Source organism: Elgaria multicarinata, chromosome 3 (assembly GCF_023053635.1).
Source record: "Elgaria multicarinata webbii isolate HBS135686 ecotype San Diego chromosome 3, rElgMul1.1.pri, whole genome shotgun sequence".
Lineage (NCBI taxonomy): Eukaryota > Metazoa > Chordata > Lepidosauria > Squamata > Anguidae > Elgaria > Elgaria multicarinata.
In genome coordinates, this window is record NC_086173.1 from 59,835,724 (window position 1) to 59,851,968 (window position 16,245).

The following is a 16,245-nucleotide window of genomic DNA, read 5'->3' on the forward strand; positions in this document are numbered from 1 at the left end:
GATTGACATGGCGGTGTGTTCGCTGCTAAATTAATTTTTTAAGAATTTGCACTAAACCTTTTCAGAAAGTAGAATACTGATACAAGCAGAATGGAGTTGGACATGATTATCCTTTGATATAAACTCTGCAACAGTTGGTGCAGTGGAACAAAGAAGGAAAAGAGAGGGAGTGATGGTTGGGAAAGAAGAGGAGGCAACAGCAGAAAGAAATAGTGCAGCTGAGAAGTGTGTTCAGGGAAGGGAGTAGTGTGGTAAGAAGATAAAGAGGCAGATAGACTTTTTTGTTTATTAATGTGTATATTCTTCCACTTCCGAGTAGAAGCTGTACAAAAAAGGTCTGGGAAGACTTGGAAAGCTATATAACAGATCTACAATCAAAATTTCCAAGGGCTTACCTCATTTTAATGGGGGATTTTAATGCTAGAATTGGTCCTAATAATAAGGCACTTTTTTCATCTTGTTTATGGGGGACACATGATAATGAGAATTATGTTTTTAGCTATAACAGAAGTTCAAAAGATCCCAAAGTTAATTATGGTGGTATATGCCTGACAGAATTGGTGGGCCGCCTCGCCCTCACAATTCTGAATGGAAACCATTCCTTTGACCACTGTGCAGAATACACTTTTGCCTCCGGACGTGGTAGTAGTGTCGTTGACTATGTGTTGCTTTTCCCTTGTTTATCAAGCATGAGTAAGGAGTTTTCTGTTGGAAATAGGATTGAAAGTGATCATCTACCTCTCAATCTCATCCTATTATTATCTGTTTCTGTATACATTGCTTCCAATTACCAGTACAGAGATTCAGATCTAATTCTTAGGTACCAGAGAGTTTATTGGTCTGAAGCAATAAATATTAAAATCACTGGCCTCCTAAACTCTACAGTGGGTGAAGAATTGAAAAACTCAATCATAGGGGCCACTGAAATTACATCTGTCTTAAACAATTACTCCACATTGGTATCTATTCTGAAATCTGCCCTAAGCCGGAAACAACCTGCCCCAAGAAATGTCTTGAAGAAGAGCCCTCCCAAGTGGTTTGACAAGGAATGCCAAGTAGTAAAAAAACATCTGAGAGATGTATACAATCAATACAGAAAGGAAAATCAGGCTGTTCTACCCCATCAATATTATTTGATTAAAAAATACTATAAGACACTGCTAGCTCAAAAGAAGAGGCAAGCAGTGCAACTAGGGTGGAAGGCTCTGATAGATTCCTCATTAAATAACAAACCCAAATTATTTTGGACACTGGTCACTGATGCCTTGGGTGATGCTTCAGGCTCAATTACCTGTAATATTTCAGCTGACATTTGGGAGAGCCATTTCTCCAAAAATTTTATGGACTCTAGGGAGCAGTCAATTTAAAAACTTTCTTCTCTGGAACCAAATTACCTACCAAAATGGGACCCAGTTTCCCCAATTGAAATAAAGACTTTAATTAAATGTCTTAAACCAGGAAAGGCCCCAGGATTAGATTTAATAACCTCTGAAATCCTGAAGGCCAAGCTAGATTGGTGGGCTCCCCTTCTAGCTAAGCTTTTTACACATATTAACAACTCTGGCCAGCTCCCCTCAGAATGGCTGGAGGCTGTTGTGATACCAATATTTTAAAAAGGTGACAGGGAGGATCCATCCAATTATAGGCCTATTAATTTACTGTCAGTTGTGGGGAAGCTGTATGCCAGTTACTTAAATACAAGGCTCACCACTTGGATAGAAGAGGAAAATATCCTGGGAAAAGAACAAGCCGGTTTTAGGAAGGGCAGATCAACTCTTGACCATTGTTTAGACCTAAACCATCTGGCAGAAAAATATATGAATTCTTATGGAAATGGTCTGTTTGTTGCTTTTATAGATCTTAAATCTGCCTTTGATACAATATCAAGAGAAAGACTATGGACTAAGTTACAACATTCTAGCATAGACAAAAGATTGTTGCACCTTATTAAATGTTTATATCAACGCACCACGCTCCGAGTAAGGTGTGGTTTGGAGGGTAACCTGACAAAACCTATTTTAGCCAACAAGGGGGTCCGCCAGGGTTGTATATTAGCCCTTACATTGTTCAACCTCTATCTAAATGATTTGATGGGGAACTGCTTAGCACCTGACTTTCATACACCAAAACTGGCAGAGACCAAAGTCCCTTTATTGTTGTATGCAGACGATGCTGTCTTAATGGCATTGTCCAAAATAGGCCTTAAACGCTTACTTCGAGTTTTTATGACTTACTGTAAGGATAATCTACTCACAGTTAACTTCAGTAAAACAAAAATTATGGTATTTTCCAGGCATAGAACAACAAACAAGTGGTTAATAGAGGGACAGCACATAGAGCAAGTTAAGAACTATAAATATCTGGGTATTGTGTTTTCCTCCACACTTTCCTGGGCTACCCATAGGCAGTCTGCAGTTCAAGCTGCCCAGAATATCAGTAAGGCAGTTTTTTGGTATTTTTATATCAAGGGGGGACAATTTATTCCTGCTGCCCTACAAGTATTGAAGGCTAAAATTCTGGCCCAGTTGCTGTACGCTATCCCAATATGGATCCAGGGATTTAATTCAACTGTCGAGAGTGTTCTGTCAAACTTCTTGCACTCACTTTTTGGAATGTCGAGGTGTGTGCCATCTGCTGCATTGTGCCTGGAGGCTGGCCTAGCGTCTATAGAAGGCAGGGCTTGGTCCCTTGCCTTTCGATATTGGCTAAAGGTTGTATATGCCAATTCATCCCAAAGCTATCTTTACCTTTTGCAAAGGGATGTTTTTACCAGTTCATGGTATAAAGGTTTTACTGTCAAATTGTGCATATTAGGTCTATCAATGGATTTTCTACATACACAAGATTACTCTGTGGTAAAATCCATAGTAGAACAACGGATTAAAGATATAGATTTTCAATATGCTATGACAAAGGCACGCAGTTCCTGCTCTCCAATACACTCTGGTCTAATTTTTTAATTTCCCAGATATGCTAGATATCTGGACTATTTGACCATCCCCAAGTACCGACATGCTTTTACAAGGGCTAGATTTAACTGCCTTACTTCTGCAATCTTGGAAGGGCGTTATCAGGGCTTCCCATATGAGGACCGCTTGTGTCCCTGTGGTGACAAAGCAGTTGAAACACTAGACCATGTTTTTTTCCAATGTAGCTTCCACAGGGAGGAGAGAAATAGATTTCTTGGCCCTCTTATGAGAAAATGCCCTGGAAGGACACCCAAACAGTATCTGGAATATTTTCTGGCAGGTACAAACAAGTTGACAACAGAGTTAGTGGCTAAGTTCCTCCTCTCCATACAAAGGAATCGCAAATTGATCTTATCTTAATTGTAACTTCTATCCCATGCTGCTGTTGCTTATCTTTTGTACCAGGTGTTCTAACCATGCATATATATTTTAAATATGTGCATGTTTTAAATAACTCTTTTAGCCTGTTGAACAAAAGACTGTGATTTTATGGTTTTAAATTAATGATTGTTGGTATTGCTTTTATTGGGTCTGTGACCGCATAATAAAAATCTGATCTGACTTGATCTGAGGCAGATAGAGCAGCCAGAGGTTGTAACCTCCATAACTAGGACAAGCCACTATTACAGCTGTAATATCAGTGAACTGTGGTTTCAAGTTGTTCATATTTGGTTTATTTAGTCCTATTTGTTATTTCGTTAATATTATTATTTACAGAAAATCAAAAAGTAAATACTGTTAAAAGCATTCTCGATAAAAACAACCTTGACATTTGGGGGCCCCTGATATACTCAACAACGTCCCACTTTTTTCCTCACTGCCCAGAAATTACTGACTTTTCAGCTCTATGCAAAAGAGGCATGGGACATCATTTTCCGCTTGGAATCAGATAGACACTCAAGCTGGGTGGTGGTGGTGGTGGGATTGCTGGCTAATGCGAGGTTTTACAACAAAGGAGGAGCAACATACCGTCCCTAAGTAGCTACGCATGAAGAGAAAGCGCTCATCTATAAACTGTAGTTGCTCTATTAAATTTCCATCTTTGTAGTCAAATCGACTCCCATAGAGAACAGAGGAGATCACATTAGAAACAGCACTTGTGAGGCATCTTCTTGGATCAAAGGGCTTCCCTTCAGAGACACAAGGACACAGTGAGTACAGTGAGGCCTAACAGAGTAGATCCCCTCTTCCCCAGATCCCATTGCAAAATAAAAGGATGCCTTTAAACAAAGATCTAGGTTTTAATTTGGAAACCTTTCAATCAACTTTGCATGTGGCCCATTTCTTTTTCTTTTCTTTTTAAAACTCTCTCCCTGAGACCGTTCATCCCTTAGAGGACTGTTTTCCATTTGTGTGGAATAGGCTCGACATGAGAGGACCTTGTGCGGTGGCCATTTCCTCCACCAGGTAAAGAGCTTCCTCTTGCACTCTCGCGGACATTGTTTTCTTCCCCATGCCAAAGTCCCGTAGAGTGGAAATTGTGAAACGGCGCAGCTCCCTCCATTTTTTCTCATTTCCGCCTTTCAGCAGCCCTGGAATCAAAAGGATGGACATCCTTTTGTTAATTCTCAACATACAGGAATCAACAAGAAGTTTCTGCATGAGACATTGGACATGTCTACACCTGAGGCCCCTGATATACCCAACAGGGTGTAGAGGGAGGGAGGGAGGGAGGGGGTTGGATTGTGGACTTACCTGTTTCTGCAATGACCCCCCATCATCCCATGGATGGAGAAATTGCTGTCTCCCACCCCCATGGGCACAGAGCCTCCCCATGCAGCTCCATGCCCAGCCCCACGACTAGCAGGGAAGAAGGGACAACCTGGGAGTGGCGGCCACACCGCCCACGCTCCTCAGGATGGTCCTGGGACCGCAGGCAAAATTGGGATATCCACTGTCTCGGTTATCCCAGGAAAATGAAGGGGTCGCTTGTGCTTGCCCCTGGGACTCCCTGTGCGTCATTTTGATGCAAAGAGATGATTTAGGGATGCCCCCGGGATAAAAGTATGGTGTAGACATGCCCACAGATTGTAGTGCTTTCCCCCCATTAAAACTCTGGACTCGGAAGAACCAGATTCAAGTCCTCGCTCGGCTACAAAGCTCACTGGGGAATTTCAGTGTTGTGTAAATCTTCCTCTATAACCCTCTTTCAATCTTGAGGGAAACCGCCACTCCCCAGTTTAGCATTTTCCTAGTTAGTCTTAAGTGCATGTTGCCTCTTGTTCTTCCTCTAACCAGCAAGAAAGCTTTTGCCATTTCCTGTTTTTGCAACTACATTTTATTTTTGTACAAGTTTGGAGGACCTGTGTTAACAAGAGAAGACTCTAATCAAGGTGGCTGTTTTCAAAGGATAAAACTAGACTGGACTCAATACTGGATTGATGGTTTTGGTAGCAAAGTTATTTTTTTGTGTAGGGGAGACCTTCCCTAAAAAAGAGAAGCAGTTTCCTTTAGGGATTAAACTTCAAAATTGGTTCTTTCCATATCCCCCTCCAAGCCACTTATTACTGGCAACTGCATCAAGGAGGCACTTAAACAAAAAAAACCAAGAATGCACAAGGAAAGGTAAGAGAGTTCACCTTGACCCTTGGATATTCTATCATGGATAGGGATGGCAAAACGCCCACCAAACTCCTCAGCATGACCCACCAAAGCATCTTTCACCACTTCGTATCCACAGAGCACGACCAGAGGCTTTGGTCCCATCCAGAGAGTGAAGACAGATCCATACTTCTCCATGAGCTGAAGACAGAATAAAAGACAAATCTGGATCATTAGGCAATGGAACCATCATTTCAGTCATTATCTTAAGAGATCGTTGAAATATCTTTTAGGTGATGGGCTGCCAGAACACTACTGCTGTGGAGTATAGGGGTTGGATGTAGAATTATGTCCACAGGGGAAGGGAGTCTAATGGAGTCATCATTATCCTCAGTCCCACCAGATGAGTCAGCTCTTCGATGGACTTTGCAAAATGGCATGAAGGTGCATAAATATAAGGAGATTGAACTGTCCCTTGCAAAGATGTGGAGTCACTTGATCACTGATAGGACCAGTAGATCTCTGAAAAAATCAGTTCACTATAATCAAACAAAGCACCTTTCCCTTACTCACAACTGTAAGTTTCAATTCCAGCCACTCAATGAACATTGGACCATACTCCCTAATAAACTGAGGCCAGAACAAGGCAGCATGTTATTCCTTGTATAAGATCTGTTTGAGGGCAAATGCCCTAACCGATCTCATAACATTCTCTCCGTTTATGTGCTTAAGCATACTTTTGTGGAAATAGAAATGTATGTGGCATTGTGAGATGAAGCAGCAGTCAAGCACCCTCCATCATGCCTGAATTCATGCCTCACTCCTGTTATCAACTAGGTGAAGTCTGTGCACCACTTGTGCGCTGGACTCCCACCACTTGCCTGACCCTGGTGGGCATGCAGGAGCAGCTACCAGGTGGTCTATAGGTGCCCAGTGAGAGCTCTTGGCTTCCCACTTTCCGCAAACTACCATTTGTGCAAAATTGCAGGCATAGATAGTCTAATCAGGGATCTATGAATTGGCATCCAGGGGCCAAGGTGTCAAAAACTCGCTGAGCTCGACCTCCCAAACCAGGTTCCTCTGACATCCCTACTATCAACTTCCACTGCTAAGGACATGTGGGGAAGAAGAAGGAGCAGCTATCTCATCAATGAACCCAAACACTAATCATCAATCATGGCTTGCCAAAAGCTTGGCACACTCCCTGGGCAGGCAGAAAAAGCAAGATGCCCAATGCCCTCCTGGTAGTGCAGCATTCACAGGTGACCGGCTGCATTTGGCTTGTTGGGACACAAGTTGCATAGTCCTGCCTTTCAACAATTTCAATCCAAACAGGATGGCTAGAGGAGAGAGAGAATTCATTGACTGCTCCTTCCCTAGCAATAAACTTCGACACTGATGGACAGGCTCATACTACTAGTTTATAAAAAATTATCCTTACATAAAACAGAAATTCATATTCTTTCCTATAGTGAAAGGTATCTTCTTACAGGTTTTCACAGTAACTAAATAGGTGTGTGTAGCATGTCCAAGATCCATGGATGGTGGTTTTCATATCCAGAGCCCATTTTTTGCTGCACAATCTTTGACAATTTGAAAAGCACTGGAACCAACATATCTTGAAGAATTTTATTATTTTTGCCACCATTTTAGATTTTGATAGCCATGTTTGCTCTTTTTTTTCTTGCACCAATGACCGTGACACCCTCAAAGCAGTATAGATCAACACAGTAAAACTGTTGTGTTTCTAAGCCCTCCTACTGCACTGTGAGACAAAAAGGAGGTCTGCTAAGTAATCTACAGAACTTTATTTGGCAAATAAACAACTCTTCACACCTGAGTTTAATACTAGGAACTTTCTTCTAGGCTAAAACTTGGCTAACTAAGCAAGACAATTATCCTTTCAACAAAAGGGAAGACCTTTTCCCTGAGTTCATTTAACTTCAGGGAAGATTCCTCTGAAGAAGCCTTTAGCAAGAAGCTAGCCAAGCCAATTACCTCCCACCTTCTTTTAGCTCAGCCTATTTGAATCTGTGGCAGACTCTAGGATCAGCTAACTCTGAAGTCTCTTCCCCCTCTGAGGATTGCTGAGTTCCCACAGACTCTGAGCTGTTAACATTTTCACTGATAAGATCCACTGATGATTCATCCCTGGTTGGGGAAGAGCTGGAGAGAATCTCCTCCCTTGCTTCCTGCTTAGGGTGGTACACTTCTACTCTTGTTTCTTCTTCTTCAGAATCTGATTCCAATTGATAGCCTGAAACTCCTTCCCCCACACCAAGGGGAACAGGCCTAATCATGACAAAATCCAAATATTAGATGGTTACTTCCATCCACCCAAATAAGTAGGGCCCAAGAGAGGTCTGGGTGGCTGTGGGCCCCTTGGGGTCACACCCATCCATGTAACCAAAAATAACATTAAAACTCTGAATAAAGTTACCTTTCATGAGAAGAAAAATGGTGCACTATTTAATGCAAGCTTGACTGATAAACTAGCAATATGGACCTGCCTATAATTTTGATAACAGAAAGTAGATAAGTTGTGGCTTGTCAGCAATGAAATTCCCTCCTGATGTATAAAACCGATGATGATGATGATGATGATGATGATGATGATGATGATGATGATGATTCCCTGCCTTCTGTTCTCAGTAAATTGCCTCTTGGCAGCTTAAAGAGATTTTTAAAAAATCCTCATGCAGACAAGATTCAAACACACAATAAAAACAATAAAAACAATCAATAAATATAGAAAGGAAAATGATATAGAAATCTGGATCCCTTTGAAGAACACCTGTTTGATAAGCAAGAATGGAGAAGTACATAAAATGAGTGAGAAATTAACCTGTGTCCTTCTGGGCCAAAGGGGACAGGGAGAATGTGCTCAAAGAACTGGTCTTACCTTGGGATAAGATTGGTACAGAGGCAGGACATCTTTCTGCAGGAGATTTCCCAGAAGGAACCAGGGAGCAGGTCCTGGAGGCAGCTGGCCTTTCTTCTTATACATTTTGAAGGATGAGAAGAACAAAGTGAGGAGCACACAGAGAAGGAACAGAGCTCCCACCCCAGCAACCTCCATCTTTGTCTCTGGGAAAGCCAAAAAAATGGATTAAGAGAGACACAGTGGAAAGAAAGCTACCCGTTTGAGCCCCAACTGGACCCAAAATTCAGATGGTTGGCAACCTTCCCTGGCTCCCTTGATTTATTTCTTTTCAATGTGACCTTTGTTCTCTGTTAGCAAGGGTGGGTTACTCAGTAACATTCATACACTCTGACCCTAGCTGAAAATGGTTCATTTGCTGTGTGACACAGATGTCATATATACTGTTTGGGTACAGAGCTACATTTTATGAAAAGCTAGTGCAGTGTTTCTTTTAAAATCAAACAAACAAAAACATTATATAGAATCATAGAATAGTAGAGTTGGAAGGGGCCTATAAGGCCATCAAGTCCACCCCCTGCTCAATGCAGAAATCCACCTTAAAGGATATCTGACAGATGGCTGTGCAGCTGCATCTTGAAGGCCTCTAGTGTGGGAGAGCCCATGACCTCCCTAGCTAATTGGTACCATCATCATACCACTCTAACAGCCAGGACGTTTTTCCTGATGTCCAGCTGGAATGTGGCTTCCTGTAACTTGAACCCATTATTTCGTGTCCTGCACTCTGGGATGATCAAGAAAAGATCCTGGCCCTCCTCCGTGTGCAACCTTTTAAGTACTTGAAGAGTGCTATCATGTCTCCCCTCAATCTTCTCTTCTCAAGGCTAAACATGCCCAGTTCTTTCAGTCTCTCCTCATAGGGCTTTGTTTCCAGACCCCTGATCATCCTCATTGCCCTCCTCTGAACCCCCTCCAGCTTGTCTGCATCCTTCTTTATATACTGCTTATATAAATCAAAATCTATGTGTTCTAACACAACTGCCTGCCCCTCACCAGGGGAGATGTTGCTGCCTGAAGTATGGCACAGTAGTGTCCCCCCAACTCCTAGAAAAGGCTGGCATGCCTTCTCATCAGCACACGCACATATGCACACCCCACATTCACACACGTACTACTGCCATAGGCCCTGCTCTTGTGAAAAAGGGATTTAAATAACCCCTAAGCTGCTCAGTTGATCAGGCTGGGTCAGCTTGGACCTTCTGAGGGAACACAACCAGTTTGTGATGCATGCAAAAGGATTTATCTAGGGGAATTGGGGAAGGGGGATAGCAATGAATAAAGCAATACAAGAAAAGCAATCACAAATATACACAGAGGCTCTCACACCCTCACTGGGCAGAAAACTTAGTTACAAACATACACAAAGTTACACATGAACCCTCTGAAGGCAGAAGCGCTTAGAATTGTGCAAGCTCAGCCAATCAGGAGTTGGGAAACAGAGGCCCCTGGATCACACTTGCTGCCAATGGGCAAGCGAGAGTCACACCAGAGGAGCCCCTTCACCCTCCTCCTGATCAGTAGCACAACCCTGAGTTGTACCAATCCAGCCAACTACGTCTCAGCAGTGGAGCCCAATGGATTGTGCTTGCTATCAATGGGTAAGTGTGAGGCACGCCAGGGGAACTCCCTCCTTGCCCGTTAGTTGGTAGTACAACCCCTTAGGAGTATGCTAACCTCCTGGTGACAACTGTGGCACTGTTTTTCCCAGTTCTCTCTGTTGGATTATACCATCTCTGCCAGCTGAGTCTGGGACACGGTGCCCTTTGGATCACGCCTGCTGTTTACCAATTAACCAGAGATTTGGATTTCAGACACAATAACAACACAAGTGGGTGAAAAGTCTAACGCTTTATTAACTAGCAGGCTGAAGATTACATATACATATACGATACAGACAAGTGAGCTAAGCAAGATCTTATTCTCCAATCAGTTGTCGGGAGCCCCAGGGAGTGGCAACGAAGAGCGACTCCAATGGCCAGTTGCACAACACATTCCAGAATGGTCTGTGCTGAATCTCAGCCCAGTGAGCCTTTGGATTGGTTTTATGCAGAAGTTCTCCTTAGACTACATGCAACCCTGTACAGCACCCTTCATTGATCACACTTGTGGTGTGACAAGCTAACTCCCAATCTCCTGTCATTTCCTTATCTCACTAAAAGCAGGTGGATGGCAACCAAACTGATACGGTAGGAGATCCTCCCACATTCCAAGGCTGTACCATCCCGAGTAGAGATGTGGCCTTCAGAAACAGAGTATTCAACCTATAAACTGAAGGCTTTTAACTCTTGAGGGACCTGATTATGAAGGTCCAGACAGGAAAGGAGCAGGCATAAAAGAAGCAGTTGTAACATGTCACATACAATAGTCTTTCAGTGCATTTCCACTACACCTGCCAAGCGGCAGGGGAGGGTCACACCAATGAAGCGCTTCCCTCGCCCCTCAGCTGCATGTATAACCTGTTACAAAATAGTGCAATTTGACAGAGCAAGACAGCCCACCCTTATCTTTGCCCGTCACGATGAATTCCACCCACAAAATACACCCAGACATACTCACGGACAGATAACTCGTCCTGGTCAGGGAGCAAGTCAGAGTGGCTGGTTGGATGGAGGTTCTGTCCTTGAGTGCACTCAAGATCATCCAAAATGCCATGACCTCCTCAAACAAAGGGAGGCCAGGGTTTTTATACCCTTGGTTTCTTATTGGGCCTTTTGGCCACAAAGGAGATGCTTAGGGTGCTCTTTCTTGATAATACACCATGTCCAGTTCTGGAACGAATTGTTTTGCTATTGAGAGATTGACAACACCCCTTGACAGCATCTCCTGACTCCCCAGCAGTTCCCAATGTTGGTTTAGGGCATTAGGGGCCTTTTGTCCTTTGTTACTGGGCACATCCGACACCCTCACCCCCGGTGCTGAGCAATCTCTGTCTTGTTACTTCAGAGAATTCAGGGTACCTGGCGCATATCCCATTTCCTCCCTTCATCTGTCATTCACAGAATCTTAAGGTCATGCACATTCTTTCACACCTTCCAGGACCAGGGCACTTCACATAAGGTTGCCATCCTTGCTTCTCTCATCTTCCCTCTCTTGATACTGCCCATTGATATTTGCATGTTTTGGTAATGCAGAGACCATCAGCTTATTTACAATTCATGTTACATCCGAGGTCATGTTGGCAGATCTCTCTCTGCACTGCATGGCATTTGTTACATTTCAAATGAGGTCTAGGGTTCGCACTGGTGCCTGTATTTACATTTGAGAGGAAATGTGGGTAGGAGATCTCCTCACAAGGCCATAAAGCTGGCAACTTTAGGGATAGGAAGGGGGAAGAGGAATGAGGGTGGGATGGCAAGTAGAGAGGGAGATAGGAAGAGAGAAAAAGTAACCTTTATTGATAGTAAAGAAGGATTTTAAAGGAAAGGAGAATTTTCAGAACCTAAGTAGCACATAAGCAAACACACATTTTCCAATTTGGGGTCATTCAAAAACCCAACCTAATGTCCAGTCGTGACACTCTGAGTCTCAGCAGGCATGCTACTGGCTTTGCATCCACCCATAAGACTGGCCCTAGATATTACACAGGAGGGATCTGTCCTTGTAATAAATTATATATTGGCAAAACTACAAGAAGTGTTAAAACCAGGATAGGTGAGCATATTAGTAAGATCAAATGTGGAATAGAAGGAGCACCATTAGTTCATCATTGGAAAGAGAAATCACATCAACTAAAAGATCTATCATTCTGGGTTATAGAAAAAATCAAGAATAAATCTGATAGGATCCTTTTCGAAAGAGAGGCCAGATGGATTATCAGGCTCAATACTATCAGCCCATCCGGCCTCAATGAGTCTTTGGAATTATCGGCACTGTTATAAGAAACATTTGTTTCCAATTAGTTGTCAAGGTCTCTTTTCCCTCCCTATAAATCTCACCTCCTTTAGTATGTCAGTCTAGCAGCGTTCTGCAGACAACTTAACGAACTCTGTAAGTAAACTCTGATGTTTGCATTTGTAACGTAGATATTTACTCCTGGTTGGTATATGTTTTTGTATATATACTTTAATTAACTGAATGATGATGTATTACACCTTTTGATTACAATTTGTATGTCTGGCTATACATAAGTTTTTTAAAGTATTTTTAAGTATATAAACTTGTAAAACGCCTCTATTTGTAAATATTATGATTCAAAGGACTTTTTTATTTATATTTTAGATAACAGCCCTGAGGAAGAGCGCAGTTTGCGTTCGAAACGCGTAGGCGGCGCCTTGGCACTGTAAATAAACTTTTGTAAATATTTCGTTTTGAAGATTGCCTGGTTCTACCTTTGCCTTTGGCTTCTTTTTACTCCCCCACGGGGTTTTCCTTGCTTTTGCGCGGGTAATCCCCATGCCAGGATGGAGCCCAGGATTTCTGGCAGTCATCCAGGTCCTGGAGCGCTACCCCCCCCCCCTCCGCATTCTTCCTGGTTTCCAGCAACCAAATGCCGGTCACCATTCACCTGGAATGCCCCTCCTCCCCTAGTTTGACCACGGAGCAAGGTCAGATGGTGGAAAAGCCATGGTGACCTCACTCTCAATGAAAAAGCTGGGATAAGTCTCAGACTTTTAAAGAGTGCAGCTTTGCAGAAAAGCCCCACAGTGATTGCAAATCTGCGGCTGCATCACATATAACAGATGCAACGCTGATTTGCAGCCACCACAGGGCTTTGGATTCTCCCACTTTTGGTGTGCCAGGAGAACATATTAGTAATACCACAGATCGAAATGTAGGAGCACCGTTAATACAACATTGGGAAGATACATCTAAAAAAAGATATTGTAGAGCTGGGAAAAGGGCAACTAAAATGATCAAGGGACTAGAGCAATTATCCTATGAGGGAAGGTTACAAAAGCTGGGATTGTTTAGCTTGGGGAAAAAAGGAGGCTAAGGGGAGACATGATAAGAGTCATGATACGGTCTAGCTCCTTCCTATCTCTCCTCTCTCATCTCACACTATTGCCCCGCTCGTGCTTTTCGCTCCTCTGATGCCATGTTTCTCGCGTGCCCAAGGGCCTCTACTTCCCTTGCTCGGCTTCGTCCATTTTCTTCTGCTGCCCCTTACGCCTGGAACGCTCTTCCAGAACATTTGAGAACTACAAGTTCAATCACAGCTTTTAAAGCTCAACTAAAAACTTTTCTTTTTCCTAAAGCTTTTAAAACTTGATGTTGTGTGGACTTTATACTGCTAGTTTTACCCTACCCTGTGCCTGTTTACCCTACCCTGTGCCTGTTGGCATTCTCTTCCCCTCCTTATTGTTTTACTATGATTTTATTAGATTGTAAGCCTATGCGGCAGGCCCTTGCTATTTACTGTTTTACTCTGTACAGCACCATGTACATTGATGGTGCTATATAAATAAATAATAATAATAATAATAATAATAATAATAATAATAATAAGAGGTGTACAAAATTATGCATGGTGTGGAGCATGTGGATAGGGTGACATTTTTTCCCCTCTCTCAAAATACTAGAACCCAGGGTCATTCCATGAAGCTGGTTGGTGGGAGATCCAGGACAAATAAGAGGAAGTACTTCTTCACACAACACACAGTTAAATTATGGAACTCACTGCCACAAGATGTAGTGATGGCCACCAATTTGAATGGCTTTAAAAGGGGGTTGGATAAATTCCTGGAGGCAAAGGCTATCAATGGCTACTAGCCTTGATGCTTGCATGCTATCTCCAGTATTCAAGGCAGTACACCTGTATGCACCAGTTACTGGGGAACATGGGTGGGAGGATGCTGTTGCACCGTGTCCTGCTTGTGGGTTCCTGCTTGACAGCAGTTTGGCCACTGTGTGAACAGAGTACTGGAACAGATGGACCCTTGGTGTGCTCCAGCAGGGCTCTTCTTATGTTCTTACGTTGACTTACATGGAAGTGAAATAGATGCCATAATGAACCAAGAGGTTTTTTTACCCATTTATCCTCGGTACGTTTTTCTCATTCTTCTCAAAACATGCTTGCAAAGCTGCAGACAGTCAGAAGCTGGCAAGTCCACATTGTTTTGCTAATTGCTGCCTGAAAGCTTTGCAAATTGGAGATTAACGTAAATCCACATTCCAGAAAAGAGATAAGAGTAGATGATATAACCTTTGATAAGAAAGAAGAAAACTCTCTAAGAGAGAAGAAGGCAAAGTGTTTTTTTCTTGTTGTTTGTTTTACTCTTTAAGTTTTTTTCCACCTGCATTTGGGCCAAACTACTTGCCACTGGGACTTAAAGAGAGAGTTAGGGATACTGGGCTTTACTGCACAATTGATTCTTATTCTTTAAATATTTATATTACATCTTGTAGAGGTATTATTCTGATTGAGCAAATAAAGAGCTTAAGTGAGAGAAAAGGACTCATCTGTATTTTTGAATACAGAACAATTACCTTGGCATAAAGGTGGTTCACTCTGACAGAGAATCTATCAGGTTTTAGCCCCTCTAGTGAGCTGTCTTCACAGCACCGCTTCACTGCTCCTTCATCCTGAAACCCCATGGTATCTCTGCTGATGGGTGGGGCAGGAAATCCCCATGCCAGGAGGGAGCGCAGGGTTTCCCAGTGATCATCCAGGTACTGGAGCCCACCTCCACCCTCTTCTCAGCTTCTAGTGACCAATCAGTGGTCACCATCCACCCCGGACTGTTCCTGGCTCAATGCCGGAGTGAGGTCACACGGCGGAACAGTAAACTTGCTTTGAAGAAAAAAGTCAGGGGTAAGTCACTGATTTTTTAAAAAATGCAGCTTCAGAAAAATGCCCTCATGCAGTACCGATTCACAGTCACCATGGGGCTTTGAAGAAGTATAGAGTCCCCAGGTTTGGGGAGTTCAAGCCTGGCGCTGACATTGTTATCTTTTTGGCACCAGGTCAAGACTTTTCTCTTGGAGGAATTCCCTTGCAGACAACACATGTCTCAAAAAATAGGCAACGCAGTATCAGTTCAGCTAGAAGTCCTTTAAATAGTTGAGTTACTACAGCATTTGCACAAAACACTAAGCCAGTTTTTTTTCCAGAATCCTGGTTTATCGTTCAAGAGCAAACATGCTCATGCATGCTGCCCAATCAATCCCATTTGACTCCTCCTGCAAGTGGGAGTGACTAAACCAAGGATCCCTAACCTTTTTAGGCTGGTAGGCACATTTGGAATTTTAAGAAAGTGTCATGGACAGTGTCACAAAATGGTTGCTATTGGGAGTGCCCATTCACAATAAAACACAGAAAGCCAAACTGTTAAGGCTAAAAAAACACCAGTAACTTGCCCAACAACATGAGTATAGAAAGAGGATGGGTCTGAGCTCCAGAACCCAAACCATGCCATTGAACTAATTTGTCTGCTCAAACATTTCACAGAAAGGCAAGACAATTTATTTCCCCAAATCACCTCTAATTATTCCACCAAATTTAGTTTCCCAAATAGGCAGATCATCCCAAAATCACATACAAAAACTACACACCCCATATGACAAATACACAAGAACCACATATACAAATACTAATTCAAGGTCACTCCTTTGCAGAAGTCACACAGCTGGCAGCATTCCAAAGTTCTAGCTTTGCCCTGCCATACTCTAAGAAATGAGAAAGCTATAGACTTGCTCCAACCCCATTAACTAAATGATTAAAAAGTGTGATCCTATGATTGTAATAAATCTTTGGTTGAAAGAACAGAAAAAGCCTTACTTCCAGGGAAGTGTGTATCATCGTGCAAATATGTTTAACTTCCAACCTGTGCCTCCAACTGCTTAAAGAAAAAATAG

The 16,245-nt window shown here is 42.7% G+C and overlaps 1 protein-coding gene across 2 annotated transcripts in view; it reads right to left on the bottom strand.

The window, feature by feature from the left end:
* LOC134394736 (cytochrome P450 2C8-like) overlaps positions 1-8,606 on the bottom strand; it is a 44,369-nt gene extending 35,763 nt beyond the window's left edge. For both annotated transcript variants that reach the window (XM_063120422.1, XM_063120421.1), the window contains exons 1-4: positions 8,413-8,606; positions 5,549-5,711; positions 4,349-4,501; positions 3,939-4,099 (exon numbers count right to left, since the gene is read on the bottom strand). In XM_063120422.1, the coding sequence (XP_062976492.1) occupies positions 3,939-4,099; positions 4,349-4,501; positions 5,549-5,711; positions 8,413-8,589 (654 nt within the window). In that variant the 5' untranslated portion in view covers positions 8,590-8,606. The remainder of the gene's footprint in view (positions 1-3,938; positions 4,100-4,348; positions 4,502-5,548; positions 5,712-8,412) is intronic.
* Positions 8,607-16,245: the final 7,639 nt, after the last annotated feature.